Source organism: Limanda limanda, chromosome 8 (genome assembly GCF_963576545.1).
Source record: "Limanda limanda chromosome 8, fLimLim1.1, whole genome shotgun sequence".
Classification (NCBI taxonomy): Eukaryota; Metazoa; Chordata; class Actinopteri; order Pleuronectiformes; family Pleuronectidae; genus Limanda; species Limanda limanda.
The window spans coordinates 14,391,845-14,415,945 of NC_083643.1; the positions used below are offsets into that span (position 1 = coordinate 14,391,845).

General features: G+C 40.6%; 2 protein-coding genes across 2 annotated transcripts; one reads left to right on the plus strand and one right to left on the minus strand.

Moving 5' to 3' along the window:
* Window positions 1-4,161: 4,161 nt before the first annotated feature.
* fam174b (family with sequence similarity 174 member B) lies at window positions 4,162-6,520 on the plus strand. Its single transcript, XM_061077166.1, has 3 exons — window positions 4,162-4,454; window positions 5,470-5,601; window positions 6,339-6,520. The coding sequence occupies exons 1-3, from the start codon at window positions 4,162-4,164 to the stop codon at window positions 6,340-6,342; spliced, it is 429 nt and encodes a 142-aa protein (XP_060933149.1). The 3' UTR covers window positions 6,343-6,520.
* A 4,847-nt stretch (window positions 6,521-11,367) lies between these two features.
* st8sia2 (ST8 alpha-N-acetyl-neuraminide alpha-2,8-sialyltransferase 2) lies at window positions 11,368-22,684 on the minus strand. Its single transcript, XM_061076567.1, has 6 exons — window positions 22,587-22,684; window positions 21,075-21,134; window positions 19,311-19,454; window positions 18,963-19,220; window positions 15,673-15,966; window positions 11,368-11,680 (listed from the first exon to the last, which is right to left on the minus strand). Exons 1-6 carry the CDS (start codon window positions 22,682-22,684, stop codon window positions 11,368-11,370), a joined length of 1,167 nt encoding a protein of 388 aa, XP_060932550.1.
* Between the last annotated feature and the right edge of the window lie 1,417 nt (window positions 22,685-24,101).

The window sequence follows — 24,101 nt, forward strand, 5'->3', positions numbered from 1 at the left end:
CATGTTTGCTTCCTGCCTTCCCTCTCAGGAACACTTTGTGTGGAGCACAACTAATGTTAGACTGAAAAAGAGTAATACAACATGAAGGCCCTGTATGTTGCAAAAATGACCAAATCAATTAAATGTATCCTTTAATCCTTGTAAATATAATTTTTTTGAAAAAGAAAAAAATAGATTAGAAAAAAGTCTGATTACAGTTGCCAACATGTGGGCTATTCAACACCCCCAGCTGTTGTCAGTCAGTCTGTGGAGTCTCTGTGGAATGTGCTCCACCCCCCATCACTGACCAATGAGGTGTAGGCCTCAGCAGCGCATGCTCTCTGAAGGGGAAGGTTTCTTTAAAAAGATCCTGAGCCTAGCAACAGGAGTGTCCTTCCACTGCATCATGAATTCAGGCTTTACAAGGGAAGTGAGCATAGCCTTACTTCCCTAACTGTGACATCCCAAAAAGTCTAAGTATAGCTTCATTCTCCATTTGTCCACAGGACACCTAAATATTGCAACATGAAATTGTGAGATGTACAGTACAGTGGGATGAGTACTTGTCACACATGACACAGCAAAAATCCTAGAAAAGATTTGTTTAAGAGTTCAGCTAAGGCAGATTGTTAATGGTGTTGAAAAAAAACAGGAAATGTTAAAGGGTATTTCAGAGCGTTTATTTCACTGTGCTCAACACACTGTTGATATTCAATAACTTGCAGTCAATGTAAACAAATGTGACATTCAAATGAATTACAGTTTGCCTTTAAATATATAACAACAGATTTTGTTTAGTAGGCTATGGGGCCATGGCAACTTTAACAGTGTGTGTGTGTGTTTTATGTTATCACTTACTATGACTGATAAGTTTACTATGAACTCACACTAACCTGCAACAATGTTCCAATACTTATAATAGCACTGTCTTTGTCAGAATAGGAATGCGGAAATAGAGCAGTTTGCTCTGTAAAGAGAAAAGCACATAGTGCACAGTTGCATCAGGGTGTGCCTGAACATACAGCAAACTCAGCACCAACGACAGGAAGGATTACATTCCTGGGTGTTGAATTCTAAATAAAATCATACAACAAAGTCACGGTTGACAGCAGATAACCTATGACTGTTGACGTAAGAACAGGTAGGCTATGTTCTTATGTTTACCTAAACTTAGCAAGACAAATGATTCTGTATGCTGACGTGGTTATCTTCGGCAAACACATTTTGAGTGTGGAGTTTAAGGGTGTGGAGTCCATGGGTGGAACATATCTCTAGTGCCGGTGTAAAATAATGTAACCTGATCACTGCAGTCGCAGTCAGAGCTGCTTCTCTGTGCAAAGTTCATGCCGTCCTCTCAGGAAGTGACGTCCCCTTTAGGCTAAAGATTTGTAGTGGCAAGAAAATCATGCTTCACAGATGCAAATCTCCTTCAATGAGAAACCAAATCAAGAGACAGCTCATGCTCAGGTACTTCATGTCGGACTCTGACCGCGGGTTCGAGTGCATGTTAGCCCACAGTACGGTCCTCACTTAGAAGACGATCTGAAATCCAATGAAATCATTTCAGCTTTCGTTTTATTAAATGAGAAATGTCACAGAGTCTGACTTAAACCAGTCTGAGCTGAATTTCCATCTTTGCCTGGAGGAACACCCAGGCTCCGTTGTTATTTGCTGCTGCCATCTAGTGGGCTTTGATCAAATTGAATAGCTCCTCATGAGCATGGTAGAAGGCCAGCACTCCCAGTGGTGGGTGTACGCAAATGAAAAGACACGTAAAAAAAACAGGCTAAATTTAATTTTCTTATGTCTTTGTTTCCAGATCAATGTCACCTCCCACAGGTCTGCACAGTGTAATAAATCATGACTGATGTTGTTTTTAAGTAGTTTTATTGCAGGTTTCCCTGCCCACGAGCCATTAGATGGTTATTTGTATGTGTGAATCGAGATGCTGCTCGACTTTTTCATCATCTACTCTGCAGACTGTAAACCCAAAGACTAGAGAAAATAGAATTGGAGATAAATCATTAATTGTGTTCCTGTGGGAGGTTTGTGTTTTCTGTATTCCTGTGGATCTGCTGGATGTTCCTCACTGCACTGATCAGTTGACTGCTTATCACTGTCTGGTCTCATCAAGATTTTTTCTGAAATCTGCCCCTAAGTCTTCTGCCCTTCAACAAGTCTTGTGTGCTGAGGCCCATGGGTAAAATGAGAGAAATGTTGCCTTCATATGCTGTTGGAAATGTCTTAACTATCAGTTCTCCCCCAAATGTGCAGTCAAGAGATAACAGACATTAACAAATGTTACACCAAGATGTTACCTCTTCCTGTTCAGCATACACAGCGCCACTAAGAGCAGATTTTAGTAGTAGACTACAGAGTTAGTGCTATTATCATTGTTGTCATTAAACGTCTTTGTTTGAATCTAGAACATAGAGGTATCTGTAGCATGTTTTCTCCTTTAGACTTTCCTGCATTTTTAAGACCGAATAGACCAGAGGGTCTAATAGCTAAGAATACGACACATAATCTATTACTAATCCATGTCCTGGTGTCAAAGGGAACAATGATTGAAATCCAATAACGAGAGGCCCTCTATCACAATGCTCTAATCAGCTGCTCTAAGGTGTCTCTTGGTCAACACCCCGGGGTAAGGGTGATCAAGCGTTCCCTTTTCATAGACATTTTTAAGGGTTAACGCACATGTTTTCTCAGGCTTTTAAGTCCCTAAGTGGTTTTGGTTGCCTATTATTTTATTTTGCTTTATTTTATTTGTGTACCTCTCTTATGTTTTTTTATTGCACAGCACTTTGATCATCTCTTCAATAAACTTGACCTACTAGTGAGGACACCAGGGTTTGGTCCTTTTTCTATTTTGTGAGAAACATGATGTGTTTTCACAGCTTAATGTGATACATTTGTCCTTTTTCCCAGCAACTTTTATATAATTTATCATTAAAACACTTTTACCATTTTTCTGTAATTACCAAACTACCATTTCAATGCTGCACCATGTAGGTCAGAATCAGAAGTGTTTTATTGAACCACAGAGGGAAATTGAATTTTGTTACAGCAGCTCCAACAAATGATAGAAATACAATCAGACCATATAGACAATATAAGCAGCAATACAAAATATGGGTAAGAGTATGAGATAGAAAAAAAGGGGGGGGGGGGGGGGGATTACAATACATCCCAGCAATACTGCATGTCAACCAAGCGGTACCAGACTCACATCCATTTGGTCTGGGCCACAAGAAGACCAGAAGGGCCACAACTTTGCCTGAAGTGACCCGCATCCATATGTCATCTGGGTAGTAAAAACAAAGTCGGATAAGGGTAATAAAAAATTCAGTATATAGATTATAACAATATATATACAACAGAAGAAGACTTTGTTCTGGCACATTAGGTTTTAATGACAGTTTTTGTTTTTCATCTTTACTGTTTTATCTTTTTAAGTGTTTTTAGGACAGGTGCAATATTCAACCCACTTTTATTCTGTATCATTATTCGGGGTCTTACATGACTTGTCCTTGTGTACTGTTTTTTGTTCTTTGCGGCACAATGTTCTGTTCTGCAGCTGCACTGGCAATAAAGTATATTTGATTTGAAGATAACCACAGCATCAGACATGTATTTAAATTAATAGTTTTTCTTCTACTGTTGAGCTGCTAAATACATTTATTAATTCATTCTCTATCTCTGACAAACACAAAGCTCGAGCTGCCAACATCCTTCTCTCTGATGACAGTCAGGGGGGAGCTGGGGAATACGACTGTGGTCTGAACGCAGCACCAGCCCACACAATGCCACTGGTCTCCAGCAGCAGGAGCAGGGGGCCAGGCTGCAGACAGAGCTCCTCCTCCAGAGGATAATCCTCATCTCCTCACCGACTCCTAATGCAATCAGGAAGGAATCACACTCACCTCCAGGAAAACTGCGTCTGGAGGCGACTCACCGTAGAAAACCGGGAATAGGAAAAACCCATCGGACCAGAGGAGACATGGATATTTGCTCTGCACGTTTTTCCCAGCTGTGTATAATCTGATTGTGAGAAGCGGATCTTCTATAATGTGACAGCTGTTGTTGAATTTCATCTATTGAGGAGAAACTCATCCCACATCCAGCCTGTTTGTTTTTCATTGTGATTCATCATCATCATCGTCATCATCATCCAGCATCATGATGAAGTACAAGCTGGTTTTGACTCTGCTCATCGCGGCTCTGTGGCGGGTCAGCGCAGAACCTCAAACTCTCTCCTCTCCCGCGATGCAGTTAAACGCGACATCCTCCTCCTCATCATCATCTTCATCATCCCTCCTCAGCGAACACGGAGTGACCAACGTGACGGACGATGCGGTGGGATCCCGCATCTCCTCTCTGATGACGCATCTGCCAACTCTGAAAAACATTGTTATTTTCATCTGCGTGTTGACAGCTGCTCTCATCACGTGTCTGGTCATCAAAGTGATCAGGTAGGAAGAACTTGATCTTATGCAGCCATGTGATGCTGAATGATAAATGCTGTGTATCTGATCGACCAATCGATTAGGAACCTGTGGTCGTATCAGGTTCCGTGTGACAGTGGAAGGTCTGGGCCTATTAATAATAATGTCCCTGAACCTGGCAGTGCTTCATGTGGCCAATAGCATGTGACCTATGTGAGTCTTATCAGTGACTATGTTAAGTAAGGTATATTTTTACATTAATGATCATAACCACAGGCTTCATTTTGCCAGTCAAACTGTCAAAAGCTTCACAAATGTGTTGTCACAGAGGTATATGAAATAAACCTGGAATAATGAGAAATTAAAGTAAGAAACTATCTAAAATCTAAAGAAAAGACACAAACACATATAAAAGTATAGTGCACATCCATATAAAGAGAAGAACAAATAAATATATATCTCTTTCAAAGATTATTTTCATGAGCCTTATGTTTTAGGGTTTAAAGAGGCCATATTTGTATATCGGGGCTGCAACTAATGACTTTATTCATTGGTGATTCATAAATGGATCCTATGAATTATAATTTCAGAGTGAAAAGATTCATTACAAAATAACCAATTCCCAAATGTGCTCATCAGAAAGCTGTACAAGAAGAGTAAAACACAAATCTCTACATTTAAGAAGGTAGAACCAGAAGACATGTGGCTATTGCTACAGCCAGTTATCCAAATACACTGGATAATTATCCAAAAGCTAGAAATTAGTACATAAAGCTTTTAGTACTCAAAGGGCACTTCTGGGAAGAATTCCTAAATTAATTATTTCTTACCAATTAGGGCTGGATATTGCTGAGAATTAAATGCTCCCCAGGTCATACTTGCCAGATAATACCAACTGGCTAGTATCAATAAAACTAGGATGAAAAAAGTTCATTTTTGTTAAAGCTGTAAAAGTAAATTGAATGGAGAATATTTTTCATTCAGTGTTACAGTATGTGTCCCATCCCCGTCTCATCTTTGGCACTGTTTTAATTTGCCACAGATCAGGAAGACGGATCAGAAAAACGAGAAAATATGATATCATAACGACGCCTGCAGAACGTGTGGAGATGGCTCCGCTCAATGAGGAGAACGACGATGAGGACGACTCAACACTCTTTGATATCAAATACAGGTTTGTTGCTTTAACTTTCTTCATTTCTTTTGATCCTACAGCCCGAATAAGATCGATCAATAAACCGATCAAGAACGTTCTAAGCATATTTAAGAAGTAGGGCTTTGACAGAGGAGATACTGATCACTGTGTGTGATCAGGACGTCATCTGAAATGCACACTGTACGGTAGCTTTATTTCCACAGGAACGCTATCTATTTTAGCCCGTGAAAATCTACAATAAAGTAGGGTTTTGACTCAATCCACTAAAACATCGGTGCAGATTATACAAAACTATTGCAACACTTTGAAATTGCCTCGCATTACTTGAGTCACAGTTTTGCCCTTTTTATCAATGCCTCTGCTTATCTCTCTTCTTACAATAGTAGTCATAACACCCCTTTAATCTGGATTTGCCTAAAGGTAAATCCACTTGGAATTCTGTTTTGATTATGAAACTTTCCAGGTTGGCACCAAATACCACACAGACAGAAACGAAACAATCGCATTTGAACATGTATTTTTATGTTATGCATTTGAACGTGATGAAAATCAGTGTTGACTTTAGGTTAAACCCTTCCGTCTTTTCAATTGTTCTTTGACTCACAAGCACTTCCTCAAGGGAAGCCATGAAGCCCTGTTTTGCCGGACTTTCTTGACTTGCAAGTCATTAGTCTGCATGTTTCCTGGTGGTCATGTAGACAGGCGCCGCAGAATAATCCATGTAGAGTAACTCTGAGTTTTCACTTTCTTTTCAGGTGAATCCCGGCATGGACGTGCATATCTGATACCTCCCGTTTTGCGCAGGACAACTCAAGTGGTTCCCTTTATTTTTATTTTTTCTGTGGTCAAGTCTAACCAAATCATTCTTAATATGCTACTTGTGCATGTCTTTAATCTGTGTTTAAAAGACTGGAGCCCCCTGGATAACATTGTTTGCTGCTTGACTGAGGCCTCATTCACGTTGCCCAGTTCTTTCTAATATTGGAGATTAGGATGTTTCCTCTAGTTACTTTGATCAGGCTGTTGGGAGCCTGGAGGTCAGTCGTCTCCAAAACAAATCGGCACATGGGAATTAAGCATTTATTTTTACATTGCCCCAAAGTTAAATTAATTTACATCATCTTTTTGTGCTTTAGCTACAGTGTGAAGTCTGTTAGGCTGCAGAGTGTGTGTAGGAATCAATAGCTGCTTTGATCCATCTTTATCAGAATGCATGGTTAGTCGAGGCTTTTTGTGATCTAGTTTGTAATCTTTAAATAAATACCAGGTGGCCTCTAAAGTCAGTTAATGCACAAAAATCTTTAACATGCAACAAATCTTGTGCAGAAAAAAGTTAATTCTAATGTAGAATTTGCACATAAAGACAAATCTAGTTCTATACACAGTTATGGATTTTTTAAACTAAACTTTAATACCAAATATATCTACTAACCACTGTATTGTGCATATATACTGTCGAAGACTCTGTCTTTATGGAGTAAGCGTATATTTTTTTTACGGTGTGTTGTTTGAAGACATTCCTAGTTTGCTGCTATCTCAGCTGAAGTTTTATGTTTTCGAAGTTTTATGAAAATCTTCAATACTGTCGGTATATATTTGTATTTATGGAAGACATCCATATGCTGTGAATGTGAATGCTGCAACCTGTTGTGATCAGGTGTGTTCGATCCATAGTCTGTGTAGAAAGATGGACGACGCCTCTCCACTTCATCCCACTGTACAAAAATGAAGCCAACATATCTGAAATAAAACACACAAGAGGAATCAACACCTAGACAAACATCAGTGTGATAAGAACTAATTAAAAAGACACAAACCGTCTTTGATGACATTTTTTATAAATGTTTATCTGGTCTTTTTTAGTTTGGTCCATGTCCCATCCACTAAAACGGAGAAGGTGGGGTTTACTACCATAACTACAGCCAGCTACCAATGGGCAAACCGAAACCATTTGGCTTCACTTTTTGAGAGCGTCCATGTCGTCCATCTTTATATACAGTCTATGGTTCAATCATGTGATTAAAACCACTAAACAATATCAACAGGTTTAAAAAGACTGTAGTGAAGTATGTAACATGCACAATGTGCACAGTGTCCTACGTAAAGTCAGAAAATATCATGTCAATTTGCTCCATTAGAAATTATCCACTAATCTGGCTTGTCGTGAGACCAGAGTTTGTGTGTCAGCAGCCGGTGCTGTGTTATGTATCACCCCCCACAATCATTTCCATTAATGGCTCACTGACCTTTGTAATGTTTAACTTGAAAAGGGCCTTTTTTTCCGGAAGATTTGCTTCTCTGTGCCACATGGAGTTTGGTGAAGATTTTTAGTATTCCTAAATTTGGCTGAAATATTTTGAAAGTTTTCCATAAACCAGTTACATCATGTGAGACGATTTCTCATGGGTTTGTCACCTCACCCTCCCCTTCCAAGCTGAGGCAGCTTTTAGTTGTGATTAAAAACTCAAAAGTTGTTTCGTTTATCCAGTTTGGACGACTGTAAAAAACATGGCATCCTCCATAGAGAGGACCTACTCATACATAAAGTATTTAAATACAAAGGGCCCATTAGATGATTACTCACTAGTGAAAACAAAACTAGGATTATTTTATATTCAATTTCTGCCAATAAAACCATTTCAGTTGAATATGTACGAAGCCACTCTTGCGAATGATGAAATAACAGAAGCTGGTTTGTCATATGTCCTACAATTTTTATTCGTATACCAAATGCAATAGAGAGATTCAAAAGAAATGAAAGTCCCCAAACCTCCCTCGCCTCTGTGCACCCTGACTGTAATCTCAGTGGCCTTACACTGCAGAGTGCACCTAGATTGGGTTTGCACAGCACATGGTGTGGGGGTTGTAGGTGACCTTCTGTTTAAATCCAAACTGTTATTTGATAGCGCAGAGTGGCCCACAGGTGCAGCTGTTTTTCAAATGACCTCCATCCCTGGTTGAATAAGAAAAAAGGAACTGTATCGCCCTTGTGCAGCCTTTTAAGTCTCTTTCTTTACTTGACAAAAAACATTGTGTATTTCTCCTGTGTTGACATTCACAGATAATCAGATACATGTATTAACATTGTTTAAAATATAAGTGCTAATGATGTTAAACAAACCTTCAACCATGTTTTTGATATAAATGTTCTTCGCTGTACCTTTTACCGTTGGTTGTTATATGCTTTTTCAATCGGAATATGTTTATTTCAGTTTAACTTAAGATCCATTTTTATTCCTCTGCTAAATTATTCCTTGTATGTCCTCCTATGCTCTTACCCTCGTCCATCTCAGTAAAATCTTTTAAAATGTTATTTCAAGTTGTGTGTGAAATCGTGGAAAAACCCGTATTCTGTTAAAAGGCTAAATCTGGACTTTTACTGTAACCGAATCATTCGCTGACGAAAAATTCCTCTCGTAAAATGAATCAACGTCAGTGTGGTAGCTATTTGAAGACTGTAGCTAATTTCTTCAACCCCACATTGAGGCCAAAAACATTAAAAGACGACGAAAAGACTGTTTCAGAAGTTTATTGAAAACAAAGCCCCTGACTGGTCGCGTACGCCACAGTTATTTCCTCAGTTTCCATCTCTTTGAAACACTGATGAAATAAAACCCACTTCTTTTCAAGTGTTTTAAAAGAAGAGGCTTGAAGTTTTGTGTTCTTTCCGGTCTCTTCTTTTGTGTATTTTCTGCCACAGAAAAGTACATTCACGTTGTCATAAATATACACTTCACATGTCCTTGAGAAATTCAGAATATTTAAAAGAACCCCCAAAATTGAAATATACTTAAGTTGTATGCATTAAGACAGGACAAACATGCAAAAGGTAATATTGGTCTTGTAGGACAGTAAACAGATGAGACACAACGTACAATATACATGACAAAGTAGCCTATAGTGAACGATACAACACAATCCCCACAGTCTCACAGCAGAATGTCAGGCGAAGGTTTTCTAAACCAGACTCTGGGTTAATTAACTTAATAGTGCTGGTCACAGAGCGTGTCTGTTTTTTGCCTAGCGCAGAAAAGCCTTCACAAATAAACCCTTCATTGTTTCACGCTGCTGACGTCTCTAGTACCACTTTGATGTCTATTCTTAACTAAACTGGCAAAGAAATAAGGCCAACATCAATGTCAACAGGCACATCCTGTCAAAACAACACTTTTATGGACAAATCACATGAGGCGCATGAGAGGCTACTTGTTTATCTGCAGGAACTTTCGGAATATTTCAAATACTTCGGTTAATTATTTCTATTAACTGTTCCAGAAAAATACCCATAAAAGAATTTTCGGCAAAAAGGCCCAGCGTCATGACGACTCCTGAAAAACTCCCTAAAAACCCGACAGACTTTTACTGAGGTGGAGCTTAGTACAAAATATAAACCAAGAATTAAATAGTTTGGATTTTTGCTGAAATGGAGTTTCATCCCTGGCAAGAACAAGTCGACAGACCTGCATTTAAATTCACTTTTTTGCACATTCTGTTAGTTATTTAGAGTTTCGATGAACATATCTTGGCTTTAGAAGCGAGTAGCACGTTCGAAACCACTACGAAACTCTGTCTTTCCTGGACTTCCCATCCTGTCAAAAAGTCATGTGCATGTGATTTGTCCAATTCGAAATGGGCAAATTTAATTATATCATAGGCACAAATACTGGCAGTGTCATCAAATCCACACATATCTTCATCAACCTATATTGGTTGAATACTAAGCCAAACACATTATAGAACATTTCAATTGAATTAAGACGAACAACTCCTCAGCTCCTCCTCTTCTCAGTGTTGTTGCACCGAGAGCATCGCTACCTCTGCTCAGGAATTCATTTAAAGCACATTACAGGGCTCATTTCTTACAGAGTAAGAATATCACCACTACATTCATTTACTGTTACTACCACCACAGAGCTACACGCTGACAGCCAGTGTGGAAACAGGGCTGGTGTTCTTAAAGAGAAGTTTACAAAGGGGGTTAACTACGCCTGTGTAAATATACTTATGTGAACAGCCGGTACAATCTCACAGGAGCCGAGCCCGATCCGACATGCCTCTATCTGTTCACTGGCTCCCAAGGTAACCCAACATGTTCACTATTTAAATTTATGCTTATGAATTAACTAGTTTAATATGAACATTCTAAAAGGTACTTCAAGCTACAAAGGCATACATGTCAAATGTCCTCGATCAGAGGGAAATATAAATATTAAATAACTGTTTTATCAAAGAGCCTAATGAAAAGGGTTTGTCATATTTAAAAACAAGTGTTTGAAGAGTTGACCCACTTTCCTTTCATCGTCATCATTCCCTCTCAACGTTAAGTGCTTCCATCTTGTGGCCCAACCGGAGACTCACAACATTCATTTTGTCACCTCCACATGCTGTTCACATTCTGGGTAAAAACTGACACAACAAACTTCCTAATGAAGCCCTATCATATTTTAAACAGGGAATTTTCATTTATGGCATTTTATAACTAGGTTAAATACACAAATGTGTTTTGAATTATTAAATGGTAGATAATAATCACACTGGGAACCTAGGTTAAAATGAGCTGGACAAAAATGGTTTCATTATTCAAATTTTGTCATAGAAATCTCATTAAAAGGTCAAATGCACCAGAGAAATTAGTCACTAAAAGAGCTTGTAATAGAAAAACAAGTTTGTTTGTATTACTGAAAATAAGTTATTCAAGTTTCATAAAAGTACAGTAAGAAGAAAACTGTTTGTAAAAAGTCTACTCAGTCAAGATGATGGTTTCCATGACAATCTTCCATCAAGCTACAGGCTCTGAAGCTCCTTCTGTGGTTTGGGCTCAGCGTCGCAGGTCCCAGTGTGGAGCCGGAGCGCCCCCTGTCTGTGCAATGCGTTCAGGGTCCTGAACTCCAGAGGCATGGTGTGTGGACTGGACCTGGATGTGTACTCGTACTTCAGAGTGTCGTAGTAGTGGTATTTGACCGGTTTGCCCTGCGGGTCGAGCGCAAACGGCCAGAAGCCGTAGAGATGGATCTCGTCACAGAAGCGAGTGGCCATCGTGTACATGAGGAGGCCGGTGGTCGGACGCTTGATGTGGACGTTGTTGGTCAGCCAATACCTGTTGACAAAGACAGACAGAACATTAACTAGAGAGAACATTAACTAGACAAACCTAAAAAGCAGCTTTTCCACATGCACTGAACTGCGGACCTGAACATGTGAGAACGCAAATATCAGAGTCAGTTGCAACAGATATTTTGCACAACTTCTCCTGCATGTTGCTGGTAAAATGTCCATGTGAGCCCATGTCAGAATGCAGCAGGAAAAAATTCACAGCTACACGTCTGAGGCAGAATCTGTTCGAGGTGTCCACAGCTCTTTTTAAGTAAGCAAAGGGAAGTCAGTATTCATGAGGAAGCAATGCTCCTCTTCTTCAGTTTCTCCCTCTGGGTTTGAAAATAAATTATAATACAGTCTGCTGGAGCTGAATCCTAACAAGCAACACATGTAGAAATTGAGAGCTTGCCGGGTATGTTCTTCTGTTATCGACCAAGTAACTGCCCCTTAAAGAACTTTACGCAAATCCATTCACAGATAATCAATAAGTGACTTTTCATCCTCTTTTCTTAGCAGATTCATTCCCAAAAAATACCAACAAGTCTAATCTAAGCTTCTCGAATACAATGATTTGCTGTTTAGCATTTTGGACCATTTTCATTTTTATCTTCATTACTTGCAGCCTCATTCTCAACACGGTAGAACATGGTCCTTCCACACATTTCAAAAGTCAAAACCGACTGGCTCAGGAGTATTTAATCCATGGCCACTTCCTGGATTCCAGCGCAGTCATCTGCACAGGAAACAAATAATTTCTGTAGCTCGAGTCTCAAGTCAAAGACACAGTAGAAATAATAGGAGCGGTGCAGTGAAAGACTGATTCGTCTCACCACATCAGCAAAGCTTTAAACTGTAAGCAAAAAAACTCCTGAAGGCTGAATTTGAGATTAGTTTTCGGAATGTGTTTGCTGAGCACATAGGTTCTTTTTACTGCAGCAGACTTTTAACAATAATACTATTTCACAATTAAAATAAAGCCGACGAGCAGGAAACCTTGGTGTGGACTTTGACTCAGATTTAAACTGAAGGCTCACGTTGGTCTTGTCTCAGTATGGGGCCTTTAAAAACATAAGTGTGAGACTCTGAGTGACAGAAAAAAACTGGTGTATGCTTTTATCAGGACCAGCCACAGCTCCTGTCTGGTCTCACCAAATCTGTTCCAAATCAGCTGCAGGTGATTCAGAATTCTGCAGTCTGAGTGCTAAACACGACCAGAAAAAGAGGCCACATTACTTTGGTACTAAAGTCCATAGAACGGTTGTCAGAACGATTCTGTACAGATAGTTTGACTGTTCAAACATTTTAAGGGGGTGCACCAGAATGAATGTCACATATGGTCACAGGGTATGAACCAGTACGGCTCCACAGGTCCTCTGGTAAGAATCATTTAGCTGAGGACAGGAAGTTTTGAAATCTTTTAACCCAAGCTTTAAAACATCTCTTTAGCCCGGCTTTTGATTTAGTACGGTTTATTATTTCATTTTCACTATTAATTTAATGTTATTTAATAATTGTTTCCCCTGTTAATATTATAGGTATGTATTCTTTGATTAACTAGTTTTTATTGTTATTTTAGCTTTTAAAATGATATTTATTAGATTATCAGATTTATATATATTTTAATCTGTATAAAAGGTGCTATATAAATAAAGTTTGATTGATTGCTACAGAATGAAGTAATGAGAGCTCAACAGGATGAACCTGCAGCAGGTTCACGGTACTGTCATCCTGTGTCCCGATACGAGAATGTGGACGTTTGCTTTGCTATTTCAGACTTCTATTCGGAATCATCTCACCCCTCACGCCTCCTGCCCTCAGGAGCAGCCTCAGGATCAGGGGGTCAGATGTCGACTGCCTCAATGCAATTTTCCTTTCCACTCACAAGCTCATTTTATGCGCCTCTATGCTCCTACAGCCTCTCTCCTGGCTCTCCTCACACTCTCTGTGGTTAGTGTGGAGATGCAGAGGTTGTGCTATTTAAAGCGGTTCACGCGGCGTGAAGGGCGAACAGTGGGCAGGTTTACAATTCAGCCAAACACTACGGCAGGTGATGAGCATCCCAAACAACCAGAGAGAGAGACGATCATGTGATGTGGCAAATGAGCAGAGCCTTTTGTCTCCTAGTGAACACGATGAGGTTCAGCCTTATTGAGAAAAGGACAAGGTCAGAGGCAGCGTTCTTCAGACACCACAAACAAAACGGACAGAGGAATGAATTTCACCTGAAACAAGAAATCATGGAATTTGTTCTCGCTGGTAAAACAGTGATATCTCAGACGTTTGGACCATGGCCCAATTCTTCCCCTTTGGCAATACCGAGTGTTAGTTGGGGCATACAGAATCACATAATGTGGTCACTGACCAGCGGAGGTTTTTAACGAGGCAGGAAAGCTCCAGAGCAGAGTGTTTGTAACGAGATAGGGACAGAGAGAGAGAGAGAGAGAGAGAGAGAGAGAGCAAGCAAAGGAAAGCAAAAAAAAGAAGCAGAGAAGCATTTTAAAATGGCCTGAAGGCAGAACACAAACACAAACGCACAAACGCTCAAAAAAGATCCTTGACCAGCTCTAAAACAAATCATCACAAATGATAGGGATCAGCAGAATGTACAAACTAAACGAGTCCTGTTATGTTCGTGTGTGCTACTCCCGAGCTTCATTCAAAGGCCTGGGAGCAACAGAGTCTAAATTTGGAGTCAACAAATGAGCATTTAAATTAACACAAACTGATCTCTTCACAAATTCATGTTGTCATTTGAATCTTTTTTCATAAATGCAGACTGTGAATCAGTGTCAACATCTGTGTGAAAGGTCGACGATGAACATCTGGTCAAACTGTGGGGAAATAAACCTCAATCAAATGAATAGTTTAGGGGGAAATGCTCATTTGCTTTCTCAATTAGAGTTACATTAGGAATCAATAGGTTGCCTGGCAACCTCACAGTGATTTAACTGTGCAAGCAGGGAACACCCAGTGAAAGCTCAAATGGCTCTGGTTAAGGAAATGTGAGCCTACATGTCAGTGTCCACTGAGAGAACCACTGGGTGAATAGAATTTTATTATTGACTGGAAATATCGATGAATGAAGCATCTACACTTCATCAGACTCTCCAAGATACGAATGCTGCCATCTTTTTTCAATAACATCATTTGAGATGTACTTTGACATTTTTCTTTGCTCTGTGTCTCACCAAATAACATGGAGGAGGTTTTGTAGATCTGTCATGTCGTCCATCTTTATATTCAGGTTGTCATAAATGAATACATGGTTCCTAAATGATTAATTCAACGAACAATTTCCTCTAGCGCCATCATGTGGTTCACGGGAGGTTTGAGTGAAACGTCTCAACAGCTGTTGGATGAACGGTAATAATATATGGTCATCAGCCTCATCCATAGCATATGATAGCATGCTAACCGGCTAAACACAGACGATGAACATCTTAAACAAGGCTGCTGGTTGTTGGTAGGTGCAATTACATCCAGCAATGAGGTTATGTTTTTATTGCCGGTTGTTGGTTAGTTGGCAGATTTACTCAAAAACTACAGAACTGATTTTCATAACATTTTGTCGCAGATTCGAATTTTTCCCACTTTCTTTAAGTTGGGGAAATATATATATATAGCTAAGGAGCTTTTAAACGAGCCATCTCCCCTCTGTTTCCAGTCTTCATATTAGAGGTACATCCTGTTCTTCTTATTCCCTGAGTGTATATTTTAAATGTCAGACTGTTCCTTCGGGAGAGACAAATGATCCTTGTCTGCAAATAAAACTTTAACTCTGCCTTTTGTTTCAGGATCAAACACATTTCACACTTGATTAAGACAGATGTGGTGAGACGACTCGAGTCAGGAGACCAGAGGCTTCCTCACTCCGGCTGCCTCAGGTGATTAGCTTTAATTCCCCTTTTTAAAAATAGCCACCTGGGCTACAGATCAGAGTTTGCCCACCCCTTCATTACTGCTCTCTCAGGTGGGCCTGAGCTGTGATCTTACCCTCTGACAGCGTGGAGGAGGCGCAGTGAGGGGAAGGCGGTGCGGACGTCCACAGTGTGAAGCAGGATGAGACGGAGAGCCCACTCTACGCGCTCCTCTCCCCCCTTGGCCATGAACGCCGGGATCCACAGCACGCTGCCGCTGAGGCTCTGAAGCCGCTGCAGGAAGCGATCCCTCCACTCATCACTGACCAGGTCCTGGAAGGCCCGCTGCACCACCGACGGGTTCATGGTCACCAGGTTGGTCCGGGTCCCCACGTCCCAGGAGTATTCCTCCACTGGGGCCAGGTTACACCTTGGGACAAGTAAGCACTGGTTACTCAAGATCAGTGACATCAAATGTGTTGATTCTTATCATACAGGAACCATAGGCTGTATATAAAGATGAATGCCCTCCTTAAGTGAAGCCAAAGTGTCTTGATCGCCCCCTGGTGGCTAGATGCAGTACAGTTCCTAAACAGCAGCTCATTGACAGTATGTTAGTGGATGGGACTTGGACCAAACTCAGAACAGTTTGAAGTTATGAAAGAGCAATTTCTTGATACGTTTGGTTTAAATTACTTACTTGATGCTGTGAAAACAGGTTGAAATGAAATGTTTGGCAGCTGAGACTGACTCAGGATTGGTCAGTCATGTGTATTGGCGAGATCTGGATAGTGCTGCCGATCTCTAAAGCACAGACTCTGTCTCCAAATAACGTCATCAGTGCAAGATGGCAGCTTTCCTATCTGGAATATTTTGGCTTAATTTCTGGGAGGATGTGGAAATGTGCTGTTCATCTTAATATCCAGTCTACGATATGAACAGCTTCCTTGTTATCTGTCTTTTGATCTGAACATTTATAACCATAAGCAATTGCAAGCAGGTGACTGAAATAAACATAAATATATATATAAACTCATTTAGACTATAAAAACATCTTGCTATAGGTATTTCATTGGAGGAGACAGGCTCTTCCTATTGATAACAATTCCTATCTCTACATTTGGTAACTGATAAAAGCTATGATCCATTTATAATGAGCACTCACACATTTTTTGTTTTATTAACTCACACACTTGGAAAGGCAAAGCCTGAGATGTCTCAGTGTGTCGTTGACTCTAATTAATGAGTTCATTCAAAACAATTAAGAGGAAAATGAGTGTGTGATTTCAGTGGACAACTGCTCCTGACGGCTCCTGTAGCTCCCTAATGAATTTTAAGAGATTTTGTACAAAGGCGGGTAAGGGAGCCTGTTCCTTTTTTGTTTTGTTTAAACTAGGACAAGTATAGAGGTTTTTAAACAGGCCAAGAATCACAAAAAATGAAACAAAAAACAATTTATCATTTAAGGTTAATTTAATTACTGTAGTGTGGGTCTCGTGCAGCATTTATTCACTACTTCATTTATTTTAATTAACTCCAAATAATTAGCAAACATGAAACATTTCATTTAACAATCAACTCTTACATATTTAATCACATGCCTGTTTAAACACAAAAAGAGTTTCTAACAGTAAATAAATTTGTCCTGTGTGAATTTTCTGAATTAAACAGACGATCCCTGTGCGCATGTTTCTCCACTTCCTCCCACTAGCCAGAAATAGAGCAAAGATATCCTGGATACGAACACCTGGAGCCAGAGTCTGTGCAGCCGTGATCAGGGGATGGAGGTGCCATCGATACACGCACTCGACCAATCATGAGTCCAGTCTCCGCTGTCAATCATGACATTTCACCCAATTATTATAGCATCAAATAACTAAATGAAACCTTGAACAAACATCAGTGTTATAAGAACTACTTAACAAAACATAGACTATCTTAGTGAAAAATGTATAAAGTAAATGTTTTTCATTTTTGGATCTGTTGCAGGCTAGAAGCAGCAGACAAAGCAGCTCACAGGGAAAGCAGCGGGGGATCTCCTGCTGTGTTCTCACATCGACCTGTGGATTTCTATGGTCTTCATACGAGCAGGCCAGGCAGCAGCAGAGGAGCAGATAACTTGAGATGGATCCATTGTTTTGGAATCAATAATATTGACGTTAGTATCAATGCTCAAGAAAAGACTATGACGATCAATCTGCCTCTTTTCACTGGAGAGAGACAAGAGACACCGTGTTCCTTCACTGGGAGCTGTCTGGTTTCCATGGCTGCTCATGTTCCTGCTTGAAATCGGACGAATGTGCACCACCAGCCGACATTAAATTTTAAAAAATTCTAATATTTTGCTGAGTAGCGAGTCATTCCTTGATGTTACACTGAGCTACAATCATCTATATCTCGCACTCCAAAACACTGTCAGCCTACTTAGTGGAAACCGAGCGCGAGCAGAGGACTATATTTAGCTGAGACATTATCTCTCCATCTCCTACTTGAATGCCAGAGCAAATTCCTCAGCTTCTCAAAATGCCACATCCGCTGTCGTCTGCCTTCAGCCAACCATTAGCGCCGTGACCCGGCATTATCATCTTACTGCTTCAGTCCATAAATCATGACCCCCCCTCATCAGCATGAGCACTTAGAAAAGACAAGACACAAAGACAACAAATATAATAACGAATTTTAAAAAGGGACATTTAGACGATTTGAGGCCAATAAAGCGATCGATCAATCAGCTGGATGAGGTGCTACCACTGACGGCTACTTCCTGCTCCCTTTACACAGCACTGATTAATGACAGGAAGCTTTTACATTAGAGATACACCTCCTCTGCAAATAGCGCATGTTTTGTCAGGCTGTGCACACGATGCGTTTCCATTGTAATAGACAAAATTTACTTTTAGAGTATGAACAGTGACAAATAAGCCGCTCAGTGACTGTTTGCGTGCAACTCAAACACAAAGCAGAGCCGGCTGCTGGCTCCACAAACACAGTTCTCTGGTAAAATGAGAGCAGGACCCCTGAGAGTACCGGTGTTGCTGCTGGATCCCAAAGCTTTTTCAAAATGTCAAATTCATGTATAATCACGCATTTAATTGCTGTCGTTCTGCCAGTTTTGTTTCTGACTTTAAATCGTTCCAAAGCTGCGACAGCGTGCTCTAACTAGGAAAGTGCAATTAATATAATTCCAGCTGTGCGCCCACCGACTTCAAACCTGAATTAAACTAAGAACTCCAGAGAGCGATTATCACTTCAATGTGAATTATAGTCTCGGTAAAAGTGAGATAAAGCCAAGCCTGAAACTAATTTGCTAATCCATTTCAATTACATTTCACTTTAACCTGCAGGTTTTATTAAGTCAAGAGGAACATTTCCAACCCTGAAATAACAAATTATTTTTTCGGTGAGGAGGAAGGAAAAAAACCCAACCTGATGACGAAGTCGTGAGAGTCGATCTCCTGTCCGCAGCTGCTGTTCAGCAGGACCCCCGAATTGCCCACGATGGCGCAGCGCCTGTGATGCTGGTTCTTCATGGGGGAAACAGTCGGCAGAAGTCGGTAGAGGTTCTCTGAGATGTTGGTTGTGCTGTGGCGATCGAAGACATAGTGGATGATGTCTCCAGGCTTCAGAGTGCCTTTCAGAATGGAGATGTCTCTCTCTGGATCGAGAAATCTCAGAATGTTCTTCCTGAGGGAAAAGAAGATAAAAAAAGTTAGGACTCGTGTTTGGGCGAGTGTAAAACAGATAGTAAAAAGAGATAATTGTGGAGGAATCTGCCTGATGAGGTTGGAGAGCGTCTTGTTGAAGGTCCAGCTGTTTGACGAGAGCTTGGTGCTCGTATTGGAGCTCGGACGATGAAGATGATTTGTTTCTGTGCTCAATCTTGTCAGAGCGGTTGGATCCACGTGTACTGGAGTCTTTCTATGAGACAAAAAAAAGTCATGTTATAGATACACAGTGGTGATCTTTACAATTCTCATCATTATTTGTGTAACTTTCCATTCTTTCCCCCTGATTATAGGGTTTTATGTGACATGGTGTCATATAAAAGCATTCTGAGACAAAACTGCTATTTTGGGAATGTAACCTTTAGTACTGCTAGTACATTAGTCAGTTTCAGCAGGTTCCAACAAGTTCAAATTAGGACTTTAAGCACATTATCAATTGAAGGTAAGACCAATTTCAAGTACCACAGATATAAAGGAATCTGGGAGCCCCAGAATTGTATCACTGAGAAAGAATTACAAAACACAGAGACCTTACAAAAGGTGCCTGCTGCCGAAACACTTCTCTCAAAAGGAAAAATGAATCTCATTTAAAAGTGCAAAAGAAGTAGCAATAAATTTAACATAAAAAGACCATCCTAAATGTGTTGAAGACCTATTACATAATATTTTAATGTATTTCAGACTTTCAGACCTAAATTCAGATGATTGAATTTAGACCTTTAAAGTGCCTGCTGAAACGAGTGTAAGTGCACCTTAATTTCGCATTAACATTTCATACTTAGCATTAACATTTAATATATATTTTTACTTTGGTACGTATCAGATGGAAATATCCTACTTTTCATTGCACTAAACCTATTTTGCTTCTTAAGATACCAGGTACAGATCAGCACAATACCCCCTCAAATAATATTAACATTGCATTGTAATGAACAGTATTATAAAGTAGTTTAAATTATCTCCAGCAGCAGTTAAATGCTATTTATCTATTGCATCAGCAATAACAATGGTTCAATCATAAACTGCCCTGAGACACAAAGGTGCAATTTTCTGCATGATTACTTTTGAGATACTTTTGGCTACTTCTGTACTGTTAATTAAAGGTCCAGAAATTGAATATAAAATCCTAGAGATGTTTTCACTGGTGTGTTTCATCTAAATTGGATGAATGGTTGTTTCCTTTAACCTCGAATGGGCTTTTATATTTAAATACTTTATATCTTCACATCGGAGGCGGCTCATCTCTACGGAGGCCGCCACCTTTTGAGTTCTTTGACAACTGAAGACTACCACAGGTTCTCTTCAATGTTTGGATGAGGAGGGTGAGGTGAGGGGAATTCAGCTGCAACATGCAACTTCACCACTAGATGTCACTAAATCCTTCACACTGAACCTTTAAGTACAATATTAGATGCAGGACTTTTCTTGTACTGGAGCATTTTTGCACAGAGGTGCTGATCTGGTTCGTTTCTCCACTGTGCGTAAACAAAATCTCCCTGCTCATAGAAGTTAAGAACAAGCAATAAAGGTTTATTATTTGAAATACAGCATTTTTTTACTTTCATGGATCCCACCACCACATTGATGGGTATTTATAGCAGCTGCCCTCTATACCCTGGCTGTGAATGACTCACTGTGTTAACAAGGCTGCATAGGATCCAAAGTAATGCCATCAGATAATCATATGGCGTAAACCCCCCACTGGTGGTCTGTACTTAATGTATGTATTTGTGTGTGTGTGTGTGTGTGTTCGTGTGTGTTTGTGTGTGTGTGTGTGTGTGTGTGTGTCTGTGGAGATAATTGGATTTCCTACCTTGTGTGTGGTTTAGGCACAAGCCTCTGCAAGCTCGTCTTCTTTGAACGTCCAGTGTTCCTAGAGGAGAAAGAAGGCTTTAGATTGAATTATGAATCAAACACTGCAGCCAGAATTCTCTCTTGATAATGGACCGTTCCTTCCTGTAATCACATTGTGTAACAGTAAATGAAACCCACTGTCGGCTACTCACTAACAGGCGCACTCCACATCCTTCGCTTAAGATACAGTGAAGGTGAGAGGCACGTATCAAGGTATTTTTAGAGCAACCCACCATGGGCCCATCCGCTGATGTAATGAGAAGAAATGTGGTCTTAATGGAGCCACATTATACCGTCAGGAGGTTTTTCTTTTCACAGGGAGGTGAGCAATCTTTTCAGGATGCTGTTTGAATGCGCCGGCCAAGACGCAGTTACAGTAGGCACTGCGTATTCTCCCAACATTAAGATTAGGCAAGTTTTGCACATCATGACCTTGGCCATATGTGGTGAAACAAGAGAGCAGTGCGGAGCTGAAACAGAGAGACATGCTGCTCGGACAGATCTATTTATTAGTGATGGGTTAGGATTAAGCTGCGTTTATGCAGACACACACTTGGTTCTGCTTCTTCTTCCCACGGTGAAATCACAAAACCAATATGACCTCATTATAAAGTGACACCACAGTCGGGGTGATTGCATTCTGAACAAAATGTTGTTGCTGAAAGAGAAATGTACTAAAGACACACACACACACACACAAAGACACAAAGACAAATTAATGAAAAGAAGGGGAGGATGTTGATGTCAGGACATGTGGCATTAAAAGCTAAAATTAGGAATGCACAGTATTTTTCTTGCACATCAAATGCAGGCGGGACATGAATGTGTGACTGGAAAGGTTTTTTGCTGCACTGCTCCAGATTTCAAAGTGTGAAAAAAGAGAAATAAAAGAAGAGGAGAGCCTCTTTTGTTCTCTTTTGTTGTCTCACACACACACTCTCTCTCTCTTTCCCTCCCTCTCTCTCTCAGTGTAAATGTATCCTATCCCGCATGCCGGCTGCTGCAAGACAAATAGCCTAATCCTTGGAGACCCAGGCAGGCTGCTGTCTGAACAGCTGCTACTGCTGCACCCAAGTGTTACAAATGAAGAAACAAACCACACACACACACATTCATATATATAATTCTATATATAAATACACTCCACATTCAATGCAAAACTTCAACATAAAAATGCACTCATTTATTACACTCGTCCCCCCCATCCCTTCTACTTCATAGATTAAATCTGGGGAAAACCTGCAGGAAACAAAATAACCTATAGGACAGGAACACAATATAGACTCTACTCTCTCTCCCTCTCACACACACACACACACACACACTCTCTCTCTCTCTCTCTCTCTCTCTCTCTCTCTCTCTCTCTCTCTCTCTCTCTCTCTCTCTCTCTATCTCTCTCTCTCTCTCTCTCTCTCTCTTTTTCCTCTGTTGCACTGTGCATGCATGCGTAAAATGAAGGTGGGAGACTTACGCAGTTTCTTCTTCCACTTCTGCGATATCGTCAATGATCAGGACCACCACGAGCAGCGTGAGCAAGCCGAGCATCAGCGAGCGGAGCAGCAGCGGCATGGCTGAGGGAGGAGGAAGAGGAGGCTTCAGCCGGGGGACCCTTCCTCCAGCTACACACACACACACACTCACACACACTCACACACACACACACACAGGCACACACACACACCGTGCTACCTTCACCTCTGTTGTGTTTCATAAAGCGAGGATTCGCTCGGTCATCTCTTTGTTCTTATCGCCTGATGAGGAGTGGGACCCTCCCGCACAGACGAGCTGCGGTCCTTCCCTCCTCCTCCTCCTCCTCCTCAGATGATGATGAAGAAGATGAGGATCGCGGTGTGTTTCGCAGCAGCCTCCTCTCTCCACTGCTCCCTCGTATTCCCCAGTCAAACTTTTGAAGCGTGCTTCCACCCGGAGCTGCCAGGGGGGACAGTGGGCTGACCACATGGAGTCTTAAAGGCGCAGGGGCTCGAACCTGGTACAGACAGAAGTCCCTCTCCAGGTGATGCTGGAGTCAGGTGAGGGAGTGAGGGAGTGAGGGAGTAAGGGAGCACCACCTGGGAGCTTTAGCACCTGGGGAGGTTGCGAGTGGTGTTATGATCACCTACATTTTACAATACAGGTCGGGGCATTGGGGGGGCAAGAGGGGTCCTGGTTTGAATCCTGGCCCTTTGAGTAGGATTTGCATGTTTTCAATCAGTCTGCGTTGGTTTAGATTCTAGTGATGCAGAATACTCAGATTTGGACTAATCTAATATATCAATGTCATTATTATTCACCAGTTACATTGTTAGAATAATGTGTAGCATTTAACAACATGAAAGCATCCTGTAATTTACTATTGTATGTCTTTTTTTAATGACCAAAAGGTAAAATTATTGGGGTACAATAATTTGTTATTGGCATGTTTCAAGTGTTTTTCGTTCCTTTCTTAAGTTACAGTTATTAAATAAAACTTATTTCTGATATTCTTTGTTTTTGTCCATCCATAATAAGTAATGTATAAAGGCCATAGATCAACCATCTCCTGGAGACCTGGGGACTGATTTGTGAATAAAACTTTACATTTTTGCTCTCCCGGATGGTGGCCATCTTGGATTTAGGGGTCAACAGGATGTCTAAATGTCAAAATGATGTCAGAATCACAATCTTTATGGTCAATTTACCACAAAAAGTGTCCTCATACATTACTCTAGGTGCTCTGGTTAAAAAGTTAATTTGTGTATCAAAAAATTATGTTTTCGCTCTACCAGATGGTGGCCATCTTGGATTTCGGGGTCAAGATGATGTCTAAATGTTAAAATTATGTCCCAATCACAATCCTTATGGTCAATTTGCCACAAAAAGTGTATTCATACATTATTCTAGGTGCTCTGGTAAAAAGTAACCTTTACAAGATAGTGCCGGCTGCCATTTTGGATTAGGCCCTCTAGCGAAAAATGCCGACATTTTTGCGAGGGACATGGGGTCTAAA

Coding starts and splice junctions, on each gene's coding strand:
- fam174b (XM_061077166.1), top strand. CDS start 4,162: ATGATGAAGTACAAGCTGGTTTTGACTCTGCTCATCGCGGCTCTGTGG. Junction 4,455..5,469: donor CTGGTCATCAAAGTGATCAG/GTAGGAAGAACT, acceptor AATTTGCCACAG/ATCAGGAAGACGGATCAGAA.
- st8sia2 (XM_061076567.1), bottom strand. CDS start 22,684: ATGCCGCTGCTGCTCCGCTCGCTGATGCTCGGCTTGCTCACGCTGCTC. Junction 21,135..22,586: donor GAAGTGGAAGAAGAAACTGC/GTAAGTCTCCCA, acceptor TTTCTCCTCTAG/GAACACTGGACGTTCAAAGA. Junction 19,221..19,310: donor ACGCTCTCCAACCTCATCAG/GCAGATTCCTCC, acceptor CTTTTCCCTCAG/GAAGAACATTCTGAGATTTC.